This window comes from Pteropus vampyrus, unplaced genomic scaffold, assembly GCF_000151845.1.
Source record: "Pteropus vampyrus isolate Shadow unplaced genomic scaffold, Pvam_2.0 Scaffold4, whole genome shotgun sequence".
Lineage (NCBI taxonomy): Eukaryota > Metazoa > Chordata > Mammalia > Chiroptera > Pteropodidae > Pteropus > Pteropus vampyrus.
In genome coordinates, this window is record NW_011888785.1 from 12703333 (window position 1) to 12725874 (window position 22542).

Genomic DNA, 22542 nt, shown 5'->3' on the forward strand with positions numbered 1-22542 from the left:
GTGAATGGAAAAATCACAGAGTTGGGCCATGGATGCTTTTTACTTCTACAAATCACAAAAACACTGGAGTACGAACTTGGAACAATTTGTGGTTCCTCATTACATCTAAATGGCCTAGGATGAGTACAAGAGATGAAAAATCAATTTAATTAGACCTACTAAAGTGAAAGAGAAATTAAGCACCTAGGTGAACACAGTGAAGCTTTCAAATGATGCAAGGCCGCTTGTTAAGTCTTACATGCAATTTTACAATCCAGCCTAAATTATTGGATTCCACTTTATCCTGATGGTTTTCCACAGGGCATTTGCCAATCTCTCAATCAAGGCAGAGTTCTTATCACCTGGAAACTGCAGAGTGGCTTTTGTATCTCATAATATTCCAGCCTCTCTGACTGGGAGGAAGGGCCCTAGGCATTTCTCTATATTATTTGGATATTGTCATTTCTTTATTCCTCATATAGATTTTCAGTTCTTTACTTACTATGTGCCAGGCACCAGGCAGGGAATCAATGATAAAAAGGAAATAGTTTAGTTAAGAGAAAAATGGCAGGTGAGTGAGTAGTTGAGTAGTTGAAACAAAATGTGATTAAAGCTATTGTAGAAGCATATATCAAAATATATAAAATAGCAAACGTATCTGACAGCTTAAGTCCTATCCCATTTATTCTACTTTAATTTTCTCCATAGTATGTATCATCGCAAACCATATACTTACTTCTTTATTAGTTAATTATCTTTCACCCTCAACCAGAATATAAACTCCAGGTCTGTTTTTGTTCCTACTGCATCCTTAAGATGTGATGGTGCCTGGCACATGGAAGGTTCTTAGTAAATATTCCTTGAATAAATAAATGAATGAAGAAATAAAAATTCTATGGAAACATAAAGGAGGGAATGGTTTTCTTTACCCAACAGAGTCTGGAGAGGCTTCAGTGTGGAATGACCTCTGTGCTGGCTCTTGAAAGATGAGGAGGAATTAACCAGGACAAGAAGAGAGACATGCCAGACCCAGAGGAAGAAATCGAATGTACAAACTCATGGAGATGTATGGGAATAAACAATATTTGGGGACTGTTGTCGCTGCTGGAGCCCGAAGGCTGAGGCTGGAAAGGGGCAGGGAGTCAAGGGTCTTATATGATATGCTAAGAACCTGGGACTATTTTTCCTCAATGCAATTGTGAACTTTACAAATGGCTAACGACCAAAGCAGATGGATGCTGTATGATAATGAGAACTTGAGGTGGCACTTTGCATTTCTTCAGAAATGCCTTTCTCATAATGCAAGGTGGTTATAATCCTGAATGTGATAACAGATTTTCGGAAATGAAGAACACGTCACTGGTAAGAAAACAGAAAATCACCTTCCATGACGACAGGCCGTGTAGACCGTACCCTCCTCACTGCCAACCACGAAGTTATTGACGTCTCCCGTCGGGAAAGCCATTCCCGTAACAGCCACAGGCTTGGACTTATTGTACACCAGCTCCATGCTCTCCTACCAAAACACAGTGTGGTTACATTCCCTCTGTCAACTCCTTGCCATGCCAAAGACAGCATGGAAAAATCATTTGGCTAAATTGTCTGTTTGCTTTTCACACAGCGTTACAAAAGACCCCGGCTGTGCCAGAAACCACGCTTTACTGCCCCTGACATTCATGCTTCTGTGTATCTCTGGTTTCAGGCTGGCTGGATTTCATCAGTGTGCGCTGCTGCTTCTTAAGTCAGGCAGAGATGACAGGTGAGAATTTTGAAACTAATGGTGCAGAAACTAAAGATAATACTGTAATGGTTATACTTGTCAGCCCCAAGCTTTAATAAAACACACAATACCCTTGTATTTACAAACATTTTCAAAATCAATTGTTCGTGAGAATACACATGTATTAATATCACATGTACTAAGTACATTTGTCAAAGCAGGAGTGTGTGTCCTCCATGGACTAAAATTAGAAAGTTGTCAGTCAGGTCATAAAAACCAGATTTCAACTAGATTGGCTAGATTTCATGAAGGACAGCCATTGGGTGCATATGTGTTTAAATAACTGTTTAAAATAGTAAATGGAGTCTTCATATTATCTAAAATGATTTTCAAAATAGGGAATTAAAGTGTATTTTAAAGGACATTCTGCTGAATTAAATTTAATGACAGTGAAGAGTAATGAGTAATTAAGTATAACTAACTGATGTCCCTGATTATTTTTAGCTATTGACATCAATCAGCCTTCTTTGTGCACCTGAAGTAATTTAAAAAGTCATTCTAGGGCAGAGGTCCCCAACCCCTGGGCCATGAACCAGTACCTGTTTGTAGACTGTTAGGAACCAGGCCACACAGCAGGAGGTGAGCGGTAGGCAAGTGAGCAAAGTTTCTTCTGCATTTGCAGCCACTCCCCAGAACTAGCAACACCACCCCAGCTCCACCGCAGATCATCAGGCACTAGATTCTCATAGGAGCACTGGTCCCTGGTACCAAAAAGGTTGGGAACCACTGTTCTAGGGGATCATCATTATAGTTGCTTGGACATTTAGTCTTTTGTGCAAATAAATCGGGTCGCTCCAACCAAGGAGTCCATAAATCCAAAGTGCATGTGTGCTGTGGTCACATGACATGCTTACAGGACGTCAGAGTCACACAGAGTGAACACATCAGTGAGAAGGTGCTAGGACAATATAATACAGAAAACTGGACCATCCAATGGTTTGCTCCATCGATAAAATTAGCAGCAGGGAAGGCACTGTCTCTTTGTTACCCGCTTGGGACAGAGAGGGACCAGGGCAACTGCTGGATGCTCCCAAGTCTGCCTGTCATCCACAGTCTTGCCATAAAACCCCCGAGCTGTGCATAGAGACAGGAGTCTGCAGCCATGCTAAAACTAATAAAAACGGTCTTGTAGCCCCTGTATGACTGACTTTAACCTAAACAAATACACGTTTAATCAGCAAATGGGGCAATTAAAAATTCTTAATTAGAGGGTTCACTCTTATATCTGTTTATAATCTCCATGCTTTTAAAAGAAAACAACATATTGTTGAGAATTTTAAGACAAAGCCATGAAATACCCACACACAACTCCTGACTTGTATAATGTTAAAGATCAGCAAAAATAGAGGAACTTAAATTGTAAGGAGCTTATTAGCTCTTTCCTTCTCCCCCACCTAAATTATAAAAAGACTTATTCAGTCTTAGCATTATCTACATTTTTATAACGCGGAAACTTATGGGAGGTTCCTTACAGTTTCTGCATTCCCTTATGTATCTTGAAACTTCAATATCTTCTAAAACTGTGAGAGACATTCTTGGGTTATTATTCCAAGAAGGAATAAAAATGTTAAAATTAAGAATCATCTTCTAGATATGTTTGACAATTTTCTTGATGTTTCCTCACATTTTTGTCAAAGGCTGTAGCAATAAACTTTTGTGTTTTTAGTTGAAAGATGGTGAAGTACTTTTCCCCCACAAAGAAATGTAAAAATAGTGTGTAAAAGTGTGTAGTTATTTATCTTCTCATGTGTATGTGTACATACATATATTCTGCAAGTTGCATTCAGATGCTTTCCTCCAAAGGTCTCTTCCACTTATGCTCCTGTTTGGTTTCCATTAATGTAACTATTACTGGTTTGGAAACTTTGGAGCTCTTTCATTTTTGACTTCTCATTTGTTGATCGAGGAATGGCAGACGCCATACTAACAAACATTCCGGAGGAGAAAACAGATGGATTGACAGATTCTACATGCACACAGGCAATCGTGGAGGCTACGGATACAAGCAAGAGCTTGGGTTTCTGTTTTGCTGGGATACCTCCTCTCCAGGGACTGCTCTGTTGCACTCCCACCTCGTTTGAATCTGTTTAACAATGCTGTAGGATAAGTACAATTCATACCACAGGCAACTTCCATAATTACTATGCTTTAAAATGGATTATTTCATTTTCACTTGAAACTGACCTAAAGATTAACGTATTACAATAATTACATGATTTGTGGTAAAGGAAATGGGTTTTGGCTTCAAGAGGAGACTGCTGAAAGCAAGCCCCAGTCTTTCAAGTGCACCCATTGGTTTTAGCTCCTATAGGATGTGAGGGTTTGGCTTTTAGGAACTATGTTCCATTAGGCAGGCATCTCTTTTAACCAGGATGCTCTGATGTGTAGGGGAAAACAAACCCACCTGTGGAGTTGAGAGCATGTCCAGGCTCCAGGAACACATTTTACCATCAGTAGAGACAGTGATGAGGTTATGAGCATTCTGGGTCCCTACAACATTTACACAGTACACGGGATGCTGCAAAACATAAACATGGAGGATCAGACATTGATCCAGGAGGAAATGCTTCCATTTGCGTATCAAGCACATTACTCCAAAACAAGGATTAAAGAGTGACATAATCCAACAATAATATGAGCCTCAGGTCATTTGCCACTTTTGATTTGAACCTGATTTCTTTCTAAAAGCTCTGGAAGCAACATACTAGTGGAAATACTTACAAAGCTTCATCTTGCTCAGTCGGATGCAGTGTAATGAAGCTGTAGGAAGCTAGAGCCAAAGAGGATTGATGAGCAGACGCAGGGCAGAGAGGTGAATCTGGATTACTTAACTGAGTTCCCACTGCCTAGGTTGGCTTATAAACTCACCATGAGTAATAGAAAAAGCCAGTTTTCAAAAGGGTGGAACTATTGACTTTTGGAAGGAATAAGTGTTACTAAATCCAGAGTTTAAGGAATTACGGTCACAGTGCCAAGCATTTGTTAACATTCTTTATAAAAAAGTGGTTAATATTCATCAGCCTCTTTAATTTGAGAGAGAGATGGTGGTGGAAATTATTGGCATGACACATCTAGTGAGATAAAATTAGGTTCTTTTATGTTACTGCAAAATCTAGGATAATGATAGATTTATTTTTCAAAATATCATTTGGGGTAGTATGGAGGCTTAGATTTGGCCAGGGCCTTGAGAAAGGCCATTTATACATCTCAGGAATTGTATGCAAGATGCTCTAACCTTTTGTCATACTCTAGTAGGTTATCCCACTCTGTACAATTCTAAATGGTAGGCTAAAATCATTTGCAGCTGCACATTAAATACTAAATGGAAGGTTAGCGTAGCAGAACCTAGCAGTAATTTGGGTTAGATTTCAGGCAGCTTAGCCATCAGTGGCCAAACCACAACTCAGTTGATGCCTCTCTGTACAAATAGCTGACAGTCTAAGACTTACTCTTGATGAGTTACTACCCATAATACCTAGCCACAATGACAATGAAACAATCTTTAATATTAGAAAGTTGATGTTATATAAAGGATGGTTCCAAAACTATTATTATCATATAAACTCCTGGTCAGAAAGAACCATAATAATCATCTGGGGCAGCTGCTCATCTGCCTCTACCAAGAGGTGGTCCAAACTCTGATTAAACACCTTTCTTAAGGGTAGTCAGTTTTAGCACTAATTCCTGGGGAATTCTTCCCTCCACCAATGGGGATAAAGAAAGCTCAAGGAGATACTTTCAGTGCAATGTCCTCTGGGATCATACAGGTCAAGTCAAAACATTATTCAAATTATTGTTATATTATCCTTCCTCCCCCTAGTCTTGTCTTACCCTAATTACTTCAACTGTTCCTTGAATGTCTGGTTTTCAGTACTTTCCCCAATCTGGTCACTCTCTTTTTAATATACTACATTCTGTCTGAGTTCTTCTCAACATTGAAGTTCAGAGAATGAAACATAACTATCTACCTATACTCCGACCAAGAGAATTCAGAAATCCAGGGAGTATTGAATTGTCACTTCTCATGAGGTAAAAAAAAAAATGCCTGTATTAATGCATCCTGAGATTACATTTGCTTTTTTAACAATCACTTCGCCTTTTTTACCCATGCTGATGGATAGTCAACTAAGTCCCTTTGTCTTTTTCGTACTATGTTCCTACAGAAACTTTCAAATGAATTGGCCTTAGTGGATCTGGACATCAGAGATCTGAAACAAAATGTTATCCTGATCAGGTCTAAATATCAAGAAGACTAACTGGTTGTGGGACTGTAGATAATGCTTTTCCCCAAGTCTCTGGAGTATGTGGAATCTGCAGCAGTGTTTAAACGCAAGCATCCAAAGGAAGCTTTGTATGAAAATCAAGTGTAAGAATGGATGAAACAAATTCTCACCTAAAAACAGCAGACTTAGCAAAACTGAAGAACGGGAAAGCAAGGTCTAAAAATTGTCAAATTAAATCTATTTAGTATTTTTTAGCAAAAATCCAGTAGGGTTTCTATGTTAATCAGCGAACATCTATAGAAATCACCAAGACACTAATAGAGTGGGACTCCTACAGGTGAGTTTAGTAGGGAAAGAAAGCATCTAGAAGAATGTACGGAGCCAAACGCCTAAAGAAGGAATGTGTGTGGTAGTCTCTTCCTGGCTTTAATCAGTACTACTGGCCTGTGCTTTCATGAGTAATAAAACTCAATTTAAAAGAAAAGAGTTGGATGTAAAGAAACCAGAACAGAAGCAGACACGTGGGCATACACAGACACAAACATATACAACTCCACTTAATGGAAAGAAAAAAGCAATGGTTCGGCACATATTTCCAGTGTAGATGCCAGATTGTTTTTTATTTATTTTAGGAATAAACTTACTGTGTGGCAGAAAGTTTGCTTTAATTATAATTTCCTGTTGTCCCAAATGCATATGTGTGGTGGGTGTGAAAGGAAATTAGTTAGTAATCCGTGGTGGGCCTCTTTTTCCTTAACCACTTTGGATCCTGATACCAATCAGCCAGTCATTAGTGGAAGTTGAAAGACAGTCATGACATTTACTGTGAACTTTTTTTTAAAGAAGTGACTTCAATAAAACACAGCAAAAGAGATAAAAAAGTTGTTTTATTTTCTAACAGAAACAATGTCACTCTGTTCGATAATAATCGAATTTTAGTTTTGATGATCACATCCTAAGTTATTTGAAAAAGGAAGATTAATGCCCGGATTTCAATTCTCACCAGAATCTTCTTGCTAAATATTCTAACATTTGGATTTACAATTTTTTGAAACTTCAGAAGGCATGTTCACAAACACACCAGATATATACATACAGGCAAGAGGTGATTTCACGCTACTTGAGCAAACACCTGCATCAAGCCCGCCTTTTCCTGGGTCACAATTTTCTGTTATTAGTTTGGGGAAATGGGGTAGGCATGAGCAATTTTCCAAGATTCCTAACAACTAGTTTTACCTTCATATGTCTTATACCCAAGTCAATCAGAATTAAAGCTGACCTGGTATTTTCAGTTCCCATTGTCAATCTATCTTATGAGAGTGGAAGAATTTTCCTCTTTATGGTCTATCTAAAACAGCTAGCAGTACTTTTTTAAAGCTAGAGTGGTTTTGTGGCCAGCAGATGAAGCAAATGAGGCAACTATGTTAAGAAAATTGAAACAATAGTAGAGCTGTTTCCTTGGGCATAATTTGGGCATTTCAGAGAAAGAACATCAGTTACTCTGAATGTCAAGGTAGCACGGATTGATGGAGACATGCCTGTCTTCTCATTCCTCCTAACAATTGCTAAACATACCTGTCATTCTCTTAAAGGAAATGACAGAGTAGTTGTCTTCCAAACACTATACTGAAGCTCTTCTGCTAAATTATGGGTAATGGTTTTGAGATGTTGACTCTTAACCTTGGGGATTATATTGTCACTGTAGACTTTACCGTTGAGACTTACATCACGCATTCAGGAATTTAAAGTCATAGATTTCCTCTAATTACAAGTGGATAAGGCCTGTTGGCAAAAGTCTCGTGTACCATCCCTAGACATGAAATGGTTACTCTTCAGGGTGTGTCCAAAGTCATGTTTCCACCTTACAATGTAAACGTGAAGGGTTTCTTTAGGAAAACAATTTCACAGATGCCTGTTCCAAAGTTTCTCCCCGTATCCTTTTTTATTTTTAATCCATCCTCACTGGTGGCCTTTGAGACATCCACAGAGATCCTAAATATGTGCTAAAATTTGTAAAATATTAAGAGATTTCTCTAAACCCAGTGCTTCCTTCACCTACTTTTCCTCAGCTTTATTTCAGTCAGGCTGCAATCACTATAAATTAGATACTCCTAACTTAAAGTTAATGACAACCTTGTACTTTTGTCAATTATCCCCTCTTTCAGAGCTTGGATGGCCAACAGGGATGTAACAAAAGCTTGACTTACTGTGTGTGCAGCAGCTGACAAGGGTGTCCGCTGCACTGGCGTCCTCCGATGACTGCGATTATCCCACAGGACAATCTGGCCTGAGTAAGTCCCACCAACCACCAAGTTGGGATGGAAACGAGCAAAGCAGACTGACATCACAGAGGACTGTGAAAATAAAAGGGAGAAGGGTGCATGGTGAAATGCTGGGAGAAGGTTTGTTTCCTTCTGAACAGAAAACAGTTTATCACATAAACTCAATACATCCTGGAAAATATAAAGCAATTAAGTGCATAGTGAACAGAAAATTCTGTGCATAGATACAGACTTGCCCTTGAGAGAGTGCCAACAGTTACCCCTTGAAACCTGAAATTTAAAGTCCTGGGTGTGTCATCAAATAGGCGTAAAACCTATCTGATATGCATCATTGTTTTGTGGTCTGGAAAGCTTGGTTTATGGACATTTCCCCTTACCAATGCAATTGTATTAGAGCTAATATTAATTACCCGCTGAAGTCTTTACAAAGCAATTCTTTACTCTGAGGCCATGGCCACATCAAGTTATCTTATGTACAGTGTTGGCAAGGCTTTGAAGATTTTGAGATGGGGTGCTTTTTTGTCTTTTCAGCTTCAAGTAGACTTCTAGGAAGTGTACTGACCTCAGACTGATCCAACAGGTCCCTCCCCAAATTCCCTCGCCTCCCGTGGGCTTTCTCCTGACCTTTATCCTGTCCACTTCAGACAATTCTTAATGTTATTCTTTGCCTATTTTAACAAACAGTCAGAAATGGATTTCAGTTCAGCTCTGCCATGGCCTGTCATAGCATCATGAGTGTGGTTTCTGAAATTCCACAAAAGACTACTGGGCACTACATTTTATGGGAAATTACTTAGCTGAGACAGAACCATGATGTACTTAAAATCAGACAAGTTGACTGTTTCACATCTGCTAAAAAGTCCATTTTCATTCCTGCAGTGCTTTACATGTTCGTGTTTGTATGTAGAAGTAATTTTTTAATAAACACATTTCATCCCTTCATTTAAATTTAATAAATGATCTTATATGTAACAAAGGCATTGTACAAGGCATGATGGGAAGACAAGAGTAGTCACTGCCCTCAACAAACTCGTGCCCTGGTTAAAGAAGCTGAAAGGCATGCAGGCAGATGAACAGAGCTGCTGCTGGTCCATACGCATTAGTCCACGCCTTTGTCTGAAATAGAAAAAGGTGCCTCTCTACATGGACATAGTCATGTGGGTGGGTGCATGCCTTGGCAAGTGGAGACTAAGGGGAATTTTTGTGCTCACTTGCCCCTCTTAATTTTTGTCCACACTTGACATCCTGCAAGTGTGCAGGACACAATTTGTGCACACAAGTAGCAGTCTTGAATGTGGTACATGCTGTCACTAAACCATAGGACTGCGTGTATGTGTGTGTGTGCGTGTGTGTGTGTGTGTGTGCATGCACGCACACACGTTGATGTGTCTTGTATATGTGATAGGGGAAGATTTGTTTTTGCAAAGAGAGGGGAGAAAAAGAGGAAAAGTGTAAAGGGTGCGATGGTTAGACCTCACAAAAGAAAATGTATCACCCTCTGAAGTATATGTGGGACATTTAGCGAGTGGACAGAAAAAGAAACAGGCATTCCTGAGAGACGGATAAAGAGAAGAAAAGACTGGAGGCACCCAAACAGAAGCTGGTGAACAGCCTGCAGTCTGGTTTGGCTGGAAAAGAGCTCCCGTGGAAGAGGCAGGTAGCAGGAAATGTGGCTAAAGAGGTCACCTGGGCCAGACCAGAGAGGGCCTTGAATGGCAGGCACCTAAGGATGTTTTTCTGCGGGCAACACTGAGAAAGCACAGCTTTCTGACAAACAAAGTGAGAGGATCAAAGGTTGTAACTGATAAGCCAGCAAAGTAAAGAAATGACTGAAAAAAAAAATTACGACCTCTTTCTGACAGGAAGCTAAACATCCATTTCTAAAAAGATCAGATCTATTATCAGCCTAAGGCTTTCTAGTCAGAAACAGTCTCAGATACTCTGAGGGAGAATCAAGAATGTGGACTATTTTTCAATGTCATGTTTTCCTGGTTTGAAATGATTTTCAGTTCCAATGCCTTGAACATGATTCAATAGAGAACATGCGTGTGCCCCAATCTGGTTTTCATAAAGTTCAAGAAAAACTCTCAATAATGATACTGAATTAAAGAAAAAGAAAATAATGCTGGTCAGCTTCTTGTTTTACACATCCCACAGAAACGATTCTTAGTTTTCAATTGATGAAATTCTTATGTTGTTTGAGCTATGTTGGAAACATTTTCTTTAAAGCTTCAGAAAGACTTAAAATTATCCAGGTGGTATCAACAATTGAATTTACCAAAGCTCCAATCAATATGGATAAAGGAATGTCATTAAATTAGAAAAATCCAGAATTCAACCACTTGATTGCTTCTGTGTTTCAGTCAAATACCAGCACATACTGCTCCAAACCTTACACAGCTTGTTGAGAGACTAAACTAGAGCAAAATATAAAGTGTGGGTATTTCTATGAGGCTGAAACACATAGTTGGCCATCAATTAGACTCCAACCTCACGAAGTGAAAACTCTTAATTCCTACTTTTTCATTCATTCATTGGTTCACTCTTCATTCATTCATTCATGAAACACCTAGTGCCCACTAAGTACTAACTCGATCATTTCAAAAAATTTCAAATGTCACAAAAGCCCTCAGCTCGAATTCAGAATTCTGTTCGCATTTAATAAAACGTTCAATTAATGCTAAAAGAATTCTGCCATCATAAGCTATTCTATTTTGCTACAAACCAATCTTTACAATATCTCCATAAGGAATAAAGTAGACATTTTTATTTTATATTTGAAAGATTCGAAATGGAGAAGTAGCTATGTAATTCATCCATTTCACTTATTTTTAAGCTTAATACATTAATTATAGCATTTTAGAATATATATTAAGGTTCAAAACAGATCTCCAAGGTATGCCACATTTGACATATTACCATTCATATGGAAACATTAAGGCAGTATGATCTCAATTACCTAGATGTAAAGTTTAGAATTTGGTCATTTCTTGAGATGTTTCTAAGTACCCTGACGTTTGATGTAATGGTGGCAAACAGCTGAATGATAGAATTTTTTTATTTTTTTGTCCAAATACTTAAGTTCCTTTTGAACAGCCCCCAACTACAGCCCCGACAGAGAGAGCCCCTCTTCTAATTTGGAAAGTATGCATCAACTCCCTATGAGTAAAGTGTCTTGGAAAAACGCCCTGCAACCTCCTACTGTTCATATAGCTACTGATCTAGTTGTTGTCAATTGTCATGGAATTTATAGACTGTCAGTATAAAGAGCAAAGGATGATATCATCTTGTCAGTTACAACTATTCAGTAAAGGGTAAAAAAGCATTCCAGAAAAATTGATTGACACTAATAAAATATGTGTTTTTTTGTTGTTCTGTTTTTAACCATACATTTTCTGAAGCCATATTCTATGAAAAACATTAACAATAATGTTATTTTAAAAAATTCATCACTTTCCTAGGCATTTAACATTTTCTATTCATTCAGTTAATCAGTGTCACAATAAAGCCTTATTAAATTATATGATTAATACAATTTAGACAAAATTTATTAGAAACAAGGTTTCCCTACCTTGTGATCCTGGCTCAAAGAATATGTATCTATATAGATATTTTTGTAATTTTAACTTTGTACTTATTTTATACTTTAAAAATTAGAGAGTTAGAACTATTTTGAGAAACAATGTATGGCCTTTAAACATTCAAATCAAGTAGTTGACATGAGTGGAAAATCATGATGAAGCTGACAAGAAGAATTTTTGGATGATGTTAACTGTCTAATCAAAGTAAGCTTTCCTGACACTACAGTTGAACTCTGTTTTCTATGAAGCTAGTGATTTCATTGATGTGGGCACGTTGACGGTCAAATCAGGGGCCCAGAAATATAAGTTCATATGTTAAAAGCTTGATGTAAAACCGGCGAGCCTGACTAACTACATTCTAACTCAAGTAACATAGAGACAGTTTTGCATGAGGAACCACCATTTCTAACAGGATGAGCATCACATTCTGATTATTTGTATACTATAATCCCCCCAAACTGGGACAAGCAAGGTTTTGAGACTACATTTTGAGAATCAGTCATCTGTGTTGACCATTTCTGGTGTCCTCTGCAGCCGCAGAAGCCCAGAGGCTCCAGAGGAAATGGTTTGTTAATCTTGAGCAGACAGCCTGGATACCGGCCGTCCCTGGAAAGGCGGCACTCCTCTTTATCCACATCGCCACATGTCCACTTGAGCACGAGCTGACCCATTGAACAGGGTTCCACACCCTTATCATCTGTGTCAAGACAAGGCAGTTTATGTTACCCCATTCACCAGGGAAATTCCACAGAGACGAGACCAGTGGAGACTCCACTTTGAACGTCTCCCCCTGCTCACTGCACACCACCGCGTTGAATTCCAGTCGACCCCAAGCTCTCCTTAAGTGGCTGTGAAGGCTGTTTTCTATTTTATAGAGCTAATCCAGGCCAGCTTAGGGATGGCACTTCCCCTTAACCACAGACCAGATGCCTAGGACAAAAAGCCTTTGGTCATTGCTGGCTGGGCAGCTCGTCCCCTATGTTCACATTTGATCTGGTTTGTCCTTCTGTGTGTGGCATTCTGCCCACTCCCCAGCCACCATGCCTGAGTGAGAGAAAGAGGGGTTCTGTATTCAAAAGCATCTCCTATTTCAAGTACCATCTCTTCTGAGGAGAGGCTGGTCCCCAGAGACGGAACAGCCATATTGTTGCCATATGCTTTTTAATGATGGCTGACATTTTATTTGCCTAAAAGCAAATGCTTAACTGTCAGAGGGCTCTGAGGCAGACAGATCAGATGCTTCTGGCTACTAGCGGAAAAGTATATATTTCTGCAAGTACCTAAGAAACCCACAAAGATATTTCTTTTGTTAATGGAAATACATGTAATTGGAGAACACTGCTATCGAAAACCCCTCTCAAAGGCAATCACATAGCACCAGGCATCTGACTACATGCAAGGCGTAAAAGTGGTAGAGCCAAGACATGAGTCATGAGTTGGGCACTTAACTTTGATTGAAATGAAGGGGAAAAGTCTTGTTTCCTTCTGAGCTCTCTTTTCCTTTACCTAAGCTACTATCCCAGGGTGCATACTTCATTCTTCTAAACTCTGAGAAGAGTGACCATCTACTGAAAGTTATCAGCCCATTAGTAATGGGGTGCCCGGGAGCAAATATTGAATTAGCTTGCTTGCTACTTCTTGACTGAGTTTGTATTTTAAAAAAAAGGAGAAAAAAAAAAAAAAAAAGAGAAGAGCTGATTCTAAAATTTGATTTCCCAAAGATTAGAAACCACTCATTCCGATGACTTTTCTTAGAATTCCTTGGACTTTTCATGCCTTTCAGTACCGAGACTTTCATGTGGGCCTAGAGCTCTGTGCTGAGAATATAAACGTTAGTGCACAAATCACAATGAGATGCCAGTTCACATCTACTAGGATAGCTATATTTTTTAAATGTTTACATGTCAATTATGATCAGTAAAGCTGGGGGTAGGGGAGAAAATAACTTGTGTTAGTGAGGACAGGGAGAAATCAGAATACTCATACAATGTTGCTAGGAATGTAAAATGAGACAGCCACTCTGGAAAACAGTCTGGCCATTCCTGAACAAGTTAAACACTAAATTAACATATGACCCAGCAATTCCACTCCTAGGTATATACCCAAGATAACTGAAAACATATGACTGCACGGAAACGTGTACACGAATGTTCATAAGAGCATTATATTCATAGTAGCCAAAAAGTTCAAACAACCCAAATGTCCGTCAACTGAGGACCAGATGAAACATATATTTTTTTTATTATATAGATTTAAAATAAAAATATTATATAGATTAAAAATCCATACAACAGAATATTATTCATCAATAAAAAAGAATACAGTACTGATATGTGCTATAACATGGATGAACCTTAAAAATATTATTAAGTAAAACAAGTCACGAAAGGCCACATATTGTATGATTCCATTTATATGAAATGTCCAGACTAGGCAAATCCATAGAAACAGAAAGTAAATTAGTGGTTGCTTAAGGGTGGCGGTCAGGGGGAGGATGGAGAATGACTAACGATGGATATAGGATTCATTTTGGGGGTGATAAAAATGTTCCGGAATTAGATAGTGGTGATGGTTCACAACTTTGTGAATATATTAAAAAACACTAAATAGCATACTTTAAAAGGGTGAATTTTATGATATGCGAATTATATCTCAATTTTTAAAAAGGTAGTGTGCAGACATTGTCCTGATCTCATGGAGTTTACCAACCTTATTTCTTATCTTCAGGACACATGTCTGCACTATTTTGATCTTTTTTTCAAACAATTATTCAGTCCTCTTTACTTTCCCCTGAACATCTTCAGTTTTTACTCTCCAAGAGTCACTGAGGTGGAAAGGGAAGGCTGACACACTTGGAGTCCCTACAGTTTACTTCCTGCTGTGACACCTGTTAGCTGTGTGAATCCTCTAAGCCTTAATTTTGTTTTGCAAATTTTCAAATTATTTGTTTTAAAAAATTATGATGAAATGTACATAACATAAAATTTACCATCTTAAGCATTTTTAAGTATACAGTTCAGTGGCATTAAGTACATCGACATTGTTGTGCAACCATCGCCTCCATCCATCTCCAGAACATTTTTATCTTCTCCAACTGAAACTCCATACCCATTGAACTAATTTCCCACTCCTATGCTCCTCTCAGCTCTTGCAAGCTCCGTTCTACTTCCTGTCTATATGAATTTGACTACTCTTGGAACCTCATATAAATGGAATCATATATAATATTTGTCCTTTTGTGACTGCTTTGTTTTACTTAGCATAATGTCTTATAGCTGTTACCACACTCAGATAGTACTACAAGTATTACTACATCCATGTGTAGCATGTATCAGAATTTCCTTTCTTTTTAAGGCTGAATAATATTCTATCATATGTATATATCACATTTTATTTATCCATTCATCAGTCAATGGACACTTGTGTTGCTTCCACCTTTTGGCTAACATAAACAATGTTACTATTAATGTGTGTGTATAAATATCTCTTTCTGACTGCTTTCAATTATTTTGGGTATATACCTATAAGTGGAATTGCTGGATTATATTTTATTTTTAATTTTTTGAGGAACTTCCATACTGTTTTCTATAGTGGCTGTATCATTTTACATTCCTACTAGCAATAAAAAAAAAAAAAAATTCAATTTCTCCATATTCTTACTAACACTTGTTATTTTCTGCTTTGTTTCTCACATCCTAATTTGAATGAGGTGTCTAACTTTGAATTTTCAATTCATAATAGGAACATGATAGTTCTTGCCCTGCTCAGAAACAGGGCATTTTCTTTGCTTCTTTTCCCTGGGACTGCTGGAAGATTTTAATTAAGAAGTGCAGTTTAAAGACTGATAAAAAATATTCCCCAATATAGAATTAGAAATGACTACTTTGTGATTCAAAGAAACATTTCTAGAGAAAAAGAAGGTCCTGAGGACTCTTCATTTTGCTCAACGAATCTTTCCTAAACAATTCAGTTAGTAATATTTGATCCTGTCCTGATGACCTGGGTGAAGAAACTCCTAGAAGTGTACTACACCTTTTGTTACATGTTTAACTCTTCCGAGTCCTTATTTTTGACAACCCTTCCCCTCTGTCTGGGACATTGATTTTCTCTCTGGTTTCACATATCCCCATGCCTAGTTATAGCTCCTGTTGTTGATGGCAGTTCCAAGTCCTGACATTTACCGACTTTGGAAAATGAATTAGAGGAGAAAGAAGAAACAGTGCAAAGTTAGCACCAGAGATAACTCTGCAGTGAAAGCCGAGATTATATTCATTATTATTTATATGCATACTCACAGAGCAAGGACGGACAATTTAGGGGAATTTAGACTCTGTATCATAGTTTATAATCCCTTCGGTACAAATACTTTTGAATACAACAAAATTCTAGGGCAATGGGATAATTTGCACTCTATTTCCAAGGAGAGTTCCAAACTTTTTTTTTTTTTTAACCATATTTCACACCTCGAATCAGAGCTGGAACCTACTTATTTGTGACATGACTTTATGTCTGATTATTACTAATTCATCCTACACAGGTTCATAGTCTCCCTCAAGCTATTTTCTAAATCAGTGTTACTCTAAATTTGCCTGTACCTTAGCAGCATCTGAGGAGCTTTAAAAACTTCCCTGATGATCAAGTCATATCCTATATCAATTAAATCAGAATTTCTTGGGGGCGGGGAGGAGGGTAGGACCCAGGCATCAATATTTTCAGAAATTCCATAGGAAATTTGATGTGCTGTCAAATGAAAAGTACTGCTTTAAATCAATGGTTCTCAAATTTACCTGAATATAAGAAGCACTTAGAGAGTTTATTAATAACACAGATTCCTCCTTAAAAAACTAAAAACAACTACCATACAACCCAGCAATTCCACTTCTGGGTATTTATCAAAGAAAGTGAAAACACTAACATGCACTTCTATATTCATTACAGTCAAGATATGGAAGCAACCTAAGTGTCCATCGATAGATGATTGGATAAAGAATGTGTTATACACATACACAATGGAATATTACTCAGCAATCAAAAAGAATGAAGTTTTGCCATTTGAGACAATATGGATGGACCTAGAGGGTATTGTGCTAAGTGAAATTATGTCAGACAGAAAAACAAATACTGCATGGAATCTAAAAACATAAAACAAAACAGAAACAAATTCACAGGTACAGAGAACAAACTGATGGTTGACAGAGTGGACAGGGAGATCGGTAAACAAGGTGAAGAGGAATAAGAGGTACAAACTTCCAGTTATAAAATAAATAAGCCATGGGTATGCAGTATACAGATACGGAATATAGTCAATAATACCATAACAACTTTGCACAGTGACAGGTGGTTACTAAACCTATCATGGTGATCATATCATAAAGTCTATAAATGTCAAATCACTATGTTGTAGAGCTGAAACTAATATAGTATTGTATGCCAACTATACTTACACAAAAACAACAGCAACAAAGAAAAATACCCCACAGATTCTTAAGTCCAAGCCTGGAGCTACTGAATCAAATTTTGAAGAAGCCTAGTGGTCTGTGTATTTAACAAATACCCTGGTGCTTTATATCATTGAGAAATTTGGATAACCCAGATCTAAAATAATGAATTAGAGAATGGCCTAAAGTCACTATGGGATCAATTTCCTTTTCCATCAACATAGGCCATGCCGGGATGTTTTCTTCATAGGGTCGGTCATGTGCCATTTTCACAACCTGCCCAAATGAGACACACATGATACGATAAATATTTCTCTACTACAATGCCATCGCTCCATTTCCCTTCATTTTAGCTGCTCCTTTTCACATCTCTCTTTGCTTCCCCTCCCCTCCTAAATAATTAGGCTCTTAGAAAATAATAAAAAGGATAGTGAAGGTTTAGGTCCCCACTCCCCTTTAGCATCACTCTTCAGGCTGACATTGAACACCGGAGAGTTTTCTTGCTTATTACTAGGAGGGCTAATGATCATTATCATCGTTACACCAAGTGTTCATGATCATTCACTTGTGGCGGTGTTCCAAAACTTTTGATTACCTACTAAATGCCAAATATGTTGTATATATCACTATATCAATTCTATTAGGTAGGTAATTTTGCCTCCATTTTTTTTCAGATTAGGAAACCCAGCCTCAGGCAAGTTAAACCAAAAGTTTAAGAGCAAGTGAATAGTAAGTGGTAAAGCCCAGATTTGAACTGCAGCCTGGTTTATATTGATTTAGAAGCTAATAAACTGTGAAACGTTTCATCAGTTGAATGCAGGTGCATTTTCTCATTGAAATACACAGCCCCACCTCTTGAGTGTCACACTTGTGACATACTATGGGACTGGTAATCACAGACTAAACCTCATGCATCCCCATGTGGCAGGGTAGGCTTTGGGCTCCTTGCCCACTACAATAGCCTTGGCATTGCATCTCCAACCTCTCTCTAGTTAAACTTCTGCTGCTGATGTAGATAGATATTGGTCACCTGACTCAGCTCCTGGCCTACCTACAGGTGACAACAGAGCTAATTAGCACCAATTGTGGTAATATTTACTATAAGGCGAGTACTTCCTGCTGAGAACTGATTGAGACCAATTAATCGTTTCATAGGAGTCTACTGAACAGCTAGCAGCAGGAAACCAATTGGGTCACTACTGACAAGCTCTGTGATTATTGTCATTCTTTTGGGAGAAAGTGCTTTGTTTTCATCTTGTCATTATGCAGCCAAACCAAAAAAGCCATTTCAGTACAAGTTCTTCTTAAATGAGTATTTATCCCCCAAAATAATTATGTAAATTGGTATTAATTATTGTGGAAAGGGAAGAGTTCTTCTGCATGCTTTAAAAAAGAAAAGAGACTTCCTACTTAGAGACACAGACATAAGACTTGGAGAACAGTCTTCTGAACTCAAGAAATATGAAATAATATGCATGCATTTTTAAAATAAGAGATTCATTAGGAGATAGAGTCATCTTGGGCAAAATGGTAACATTTTAGAAATTAAAAAAAAGAATGGCCTATGTTTAAAAAAAAGTTCAAAAAGCAATCATCAATAAAAAATTTTAGGTGCATTCCATCCTCACTTGTATCTGAAGAGTCTCTTAAAATACTAAAATTCAAGGTGAAAAAGAGAACTTTACGAAAAAAAAAAAATTGGTACATTCTAGCTAAAAACTACCCAACAGTAAGTTGAAGAATCTTGATAACAAGATCTTTAAAATGCAAAGCCATTCTTAGAAAATAACTGCTTGAGACTATCAACTACACAAGGCATTGGAAGACTTCCTGGTACCAGGTGTCAGACTAGATATAACATATTACACTGCAGAATAACTAGGAAATTTCAATTTCCTTATTTGTAAAAGGACAGTTTGTTTCCTTAGCAAACTTTATAAATGGAAAAGTGGCTCTCAGTCCTATTTCAATTCTCACAGCTAGTATGAGTTCTGTAGAAAAATCAGCACAAAAATTATTTTTTTATTTAATAAACTTTTTATAATAGTTTTAGATTTGCAGAAAAGTTGTAATTGTAGTACCATTCCTCCATACCTCACCCGGATTTCCCTATTGTCAACCTCTCCCCTATTATTACATTAGTGTAGTAAATTTGTCACAACTAATGAACCAACATTGGTACACTATTATTGAAGTCCATACTTTATTCAGACATTCTTAGTTTTCCCTTATTGTCCTTTTTCTGTTCCAGGATCCCATCTAGAACACCACACTGCATTTAGTAATCATGTCTCCTTAGGTTTCTCTAGGCTATGACAGCTTCTCTGACTTCCCTTGTTTTTGATGACCTTAACTGTTTTGAGGCATACTGGTGGTCAGGTATTTCCTAGAATGTCCCTCAGTTTGGATTTGCCTTTTTTTCTCCCCTAGACAGAGATCTTTTTAGATCTTATAAAATATTAGACAAAAAAAAAAAAAAAATCCATGACTTGAGATCAGCTGCTGAAAGGGAATTATAACATACACACGCATTGAACATTTAAAAATTTGTTTACTTCAAAACTACTATGGATAAAGCAAGGTGAGGATACGCCATTGTATCTGACAAAAATGCTCACTGAAACATTCTCAGGTCAAAGAAGCTTTTGCAGTATAGACTTCTGACCCTTTACTAACCCTGTAGTGCCACTTTTTCAGAAAATACAAAACCCAGGTTGCTATGCTTAGGCTGGAATAGGGATGAGGTACAAGCTGAAAGCAAACTTTAACTTTATAAAAAGAACAAGAAAGAAAAAGAAGAGATGAATACATGGATTGCTTTATAGATTAAAAAGCACCAGCTTTCTTCAGATCAAATATTTAAATCCTGCTTAATTAAAAAAAAAAGGAAGTTGGTATTTGGATATGGCATGTGTTGACATCCAACACTTTGATTTAAGTGAGTATAAACTAGAATGAACAGATTATTTAAGAGAAGAAGAAAAGTTCCAATTTGACAGGAAAGAGAGTATAGGCAGTATTAACTCCAGCGCTTGTTAAAACATGAAGAATTAATAGCAAAAAGGGAGGGAAGAATTGTGAATGTCTCCAGTTTAGTATCTTCAAAAATGCTTGGGGTTTCTGAGACTGGCTCACCCAAACCACATGAAAGTGACACGAAGGGATGCAGCTACACGAGTTCTCCAAATCAAGACTGGGACTGTTCCACTTTTCCCATCAAACCATCTTACTTGAAGTGTAGCCACAAATTAAATTTACTTTTATTTTTTTGAAAAAGTACTAAGTCCTTGCAAAGGAGGCAAACACAGAATTCAGAAATATAGATCCCTCCCCCTGTCCCTGCCTCCTCCCCTTCAACTTGATAGAGTAAGCCATGTTTTAAAAAAAAAAAAAAAAAAGGAGCCAGCTTCTTAGTCTGTGACTTCTTCCTTGGCAATTTGGCTTTCAGCTAGAGAATCCAATAGAATACAGGTATTGAGTCTTTTTTTTATTTTTTACAAACACAATAATAAATAGGCTAATCTGATTTAGAACTGTTGTATTGGCGAGAATGTCTATATACCATTGTACGATACATAGATCTGTGTCTTGCCTCTTGGGCAATTTCTTCTTGAATTTATAGGATTCAGTTTGTGCTTGAGGAGGTAGAAAAAAGAAGGAAGAACATGCCGTCTCTATATGTCTCTCAACAGCCCCTGCTGACAAAATAAATGTACATTCAGAGGGTCTACCCAAAACGTTATGGAACATCCCACATTAGATCATTACCAAGTTACTTAGGTCAGAAATTATAGAGGGACTATTAAAAAAAAAAAAAAAAAAACAACCTACAGTGTTCCACTATATATAGACTCTTTGCTTTTTTTTTTTTTTTTTTGAGTTACTGTGGTGTTTTTGCCAGCTGTGACAGTACATGGAATCACTTAGATTATTTTAAATTTAGCAGGAAAATAAAAGAATTTGGTAAGAATAGGTTTTTTTTTTCCTTACATTAAAACTATATGGTGAGTATAGAACTCAGAGACACAAATAGGAATTGAGGTCCTATAGACAAGAAGCAATGTGGTTCAAAGGCAGAAGCAGTCTTTGTCTCTTTTTATCTGCCTGGAATTACTTAGTTATGCTTATGCCTAAGGCACGGAGATGAACCAGATGACCTCTCAGGACTGTGTCTAGCTTGGTGGTTCTATTGATAAACTGCTACTTTGAAGTACTGAAAGGACTAGAAAAAACTGGGTTTAAGTGCTTGCTAAAAGATCGATGCAAGAGACAAGGGTAAACTGATTTTTGTGACTGTCATCTAATTCCAAGTCCCACCCATCCCCCGATTTCTACACCAATGCTTTTTCCAATGAAGATTCTTTGATGTTTAACGAGAGACTCCAAGACAGAGTGACTAGAGTGTGGAAAGGGACAGAAATCTGTCCTGGTGGTTTATTTCTAAGCTGAGATAAATTCCCCCTTAACATGACGTTTACACGTAGTGGGAAGAATAACGAATAAATGGGTATTAAATTTCCCAGTGTTCAACATGAGCTAGTTTTTAAAAGAACTAAACAATAAACAAACTCAGAGACAAACGAAAATGTATGAACAAAAATTCCTTTGGGATTAAATTATTAAATTTACAGCACCTCAGAGATTTATCTCTGTCCTTTTTGTCCCCCAGGGGGAAAACCCCACCTCATAAGACTTAGAATGCATAAATTAAAGGCCATTTACATGGAGTTTGAAGTTCCCAGTCCTGGAAAAAAAATCTGGAGGCATATTAAAGGCCATCTGTCAACAGAATCCTGTCTGAACCATGTCCTTCATTGAACGATATGGGGGATAGTGCTGGTTAGCTAGAAGAATGTGATTATAATTCCAAAACACATATGTTAGAGTACACTTAATATGTGTGCCAGTCAATTATGATAATGGAATGGAATGTTTTGCATTATGCAGATCTAAATAAAAATACAAGAGGACAATATTTTTTCCTCCTTTTTCCTAAAAAAGATAATTTTATGTAAAGAACAGGAGCAATTTTCATAGCAGTCTTAGTTTTGTTCGTAGACTTGTGATGATGAGTATTTTATCTCTGGGATTTGTGAGATTCACAAAGTGCTCAGGGTTCTTCTTCAAGAGTTGAAAAAAGAAAAGTGTCCGATGTTCCTGGGTAACCAGGAACAATATGAAACCAAATAATGAAGAGTTAAGAAAACTTCTCAGCCTGCTAATGAACTCCATCCTGCCCTGGTGAGACCACCCTCCTTT

The 22542-nt window shown here is 37.6% G+C and overlaps 1 protein-coding gene across 4 annotated transcripts in view; it reads right to left on the reverse strand.

Moving 5' to 3' along the window:
• The window catches only part of DYNC1I1 (dynein cytoplasmic 1 intermediate chain 1), a 258394-nt gene that overhangs the window by 58391 nt on the left and 177461 nt on the right, over positions 1-22542 (reverse strand). For all 4 annotated transcript variants that reach the window (XM_011363367.1, XM_011363348.1, XM_011363357.1 and 1 more), the window contains 3 exons: positions 8190-8336; positions 4164-4277; positions 1362-1495 (listed from right to left, as the gene is read on the reverse strand). In XM_011363367.1, coding sequence (XP_011361669.1) covers positions 1362-1495; positions 4164-4277; positions 8190-8336 — 395 coding nt within the window. The remainder of the gene's footprint in view (positions 1-1361; positions 1496-4163; positions 4278-8189; positions 8337-22542) is intronic.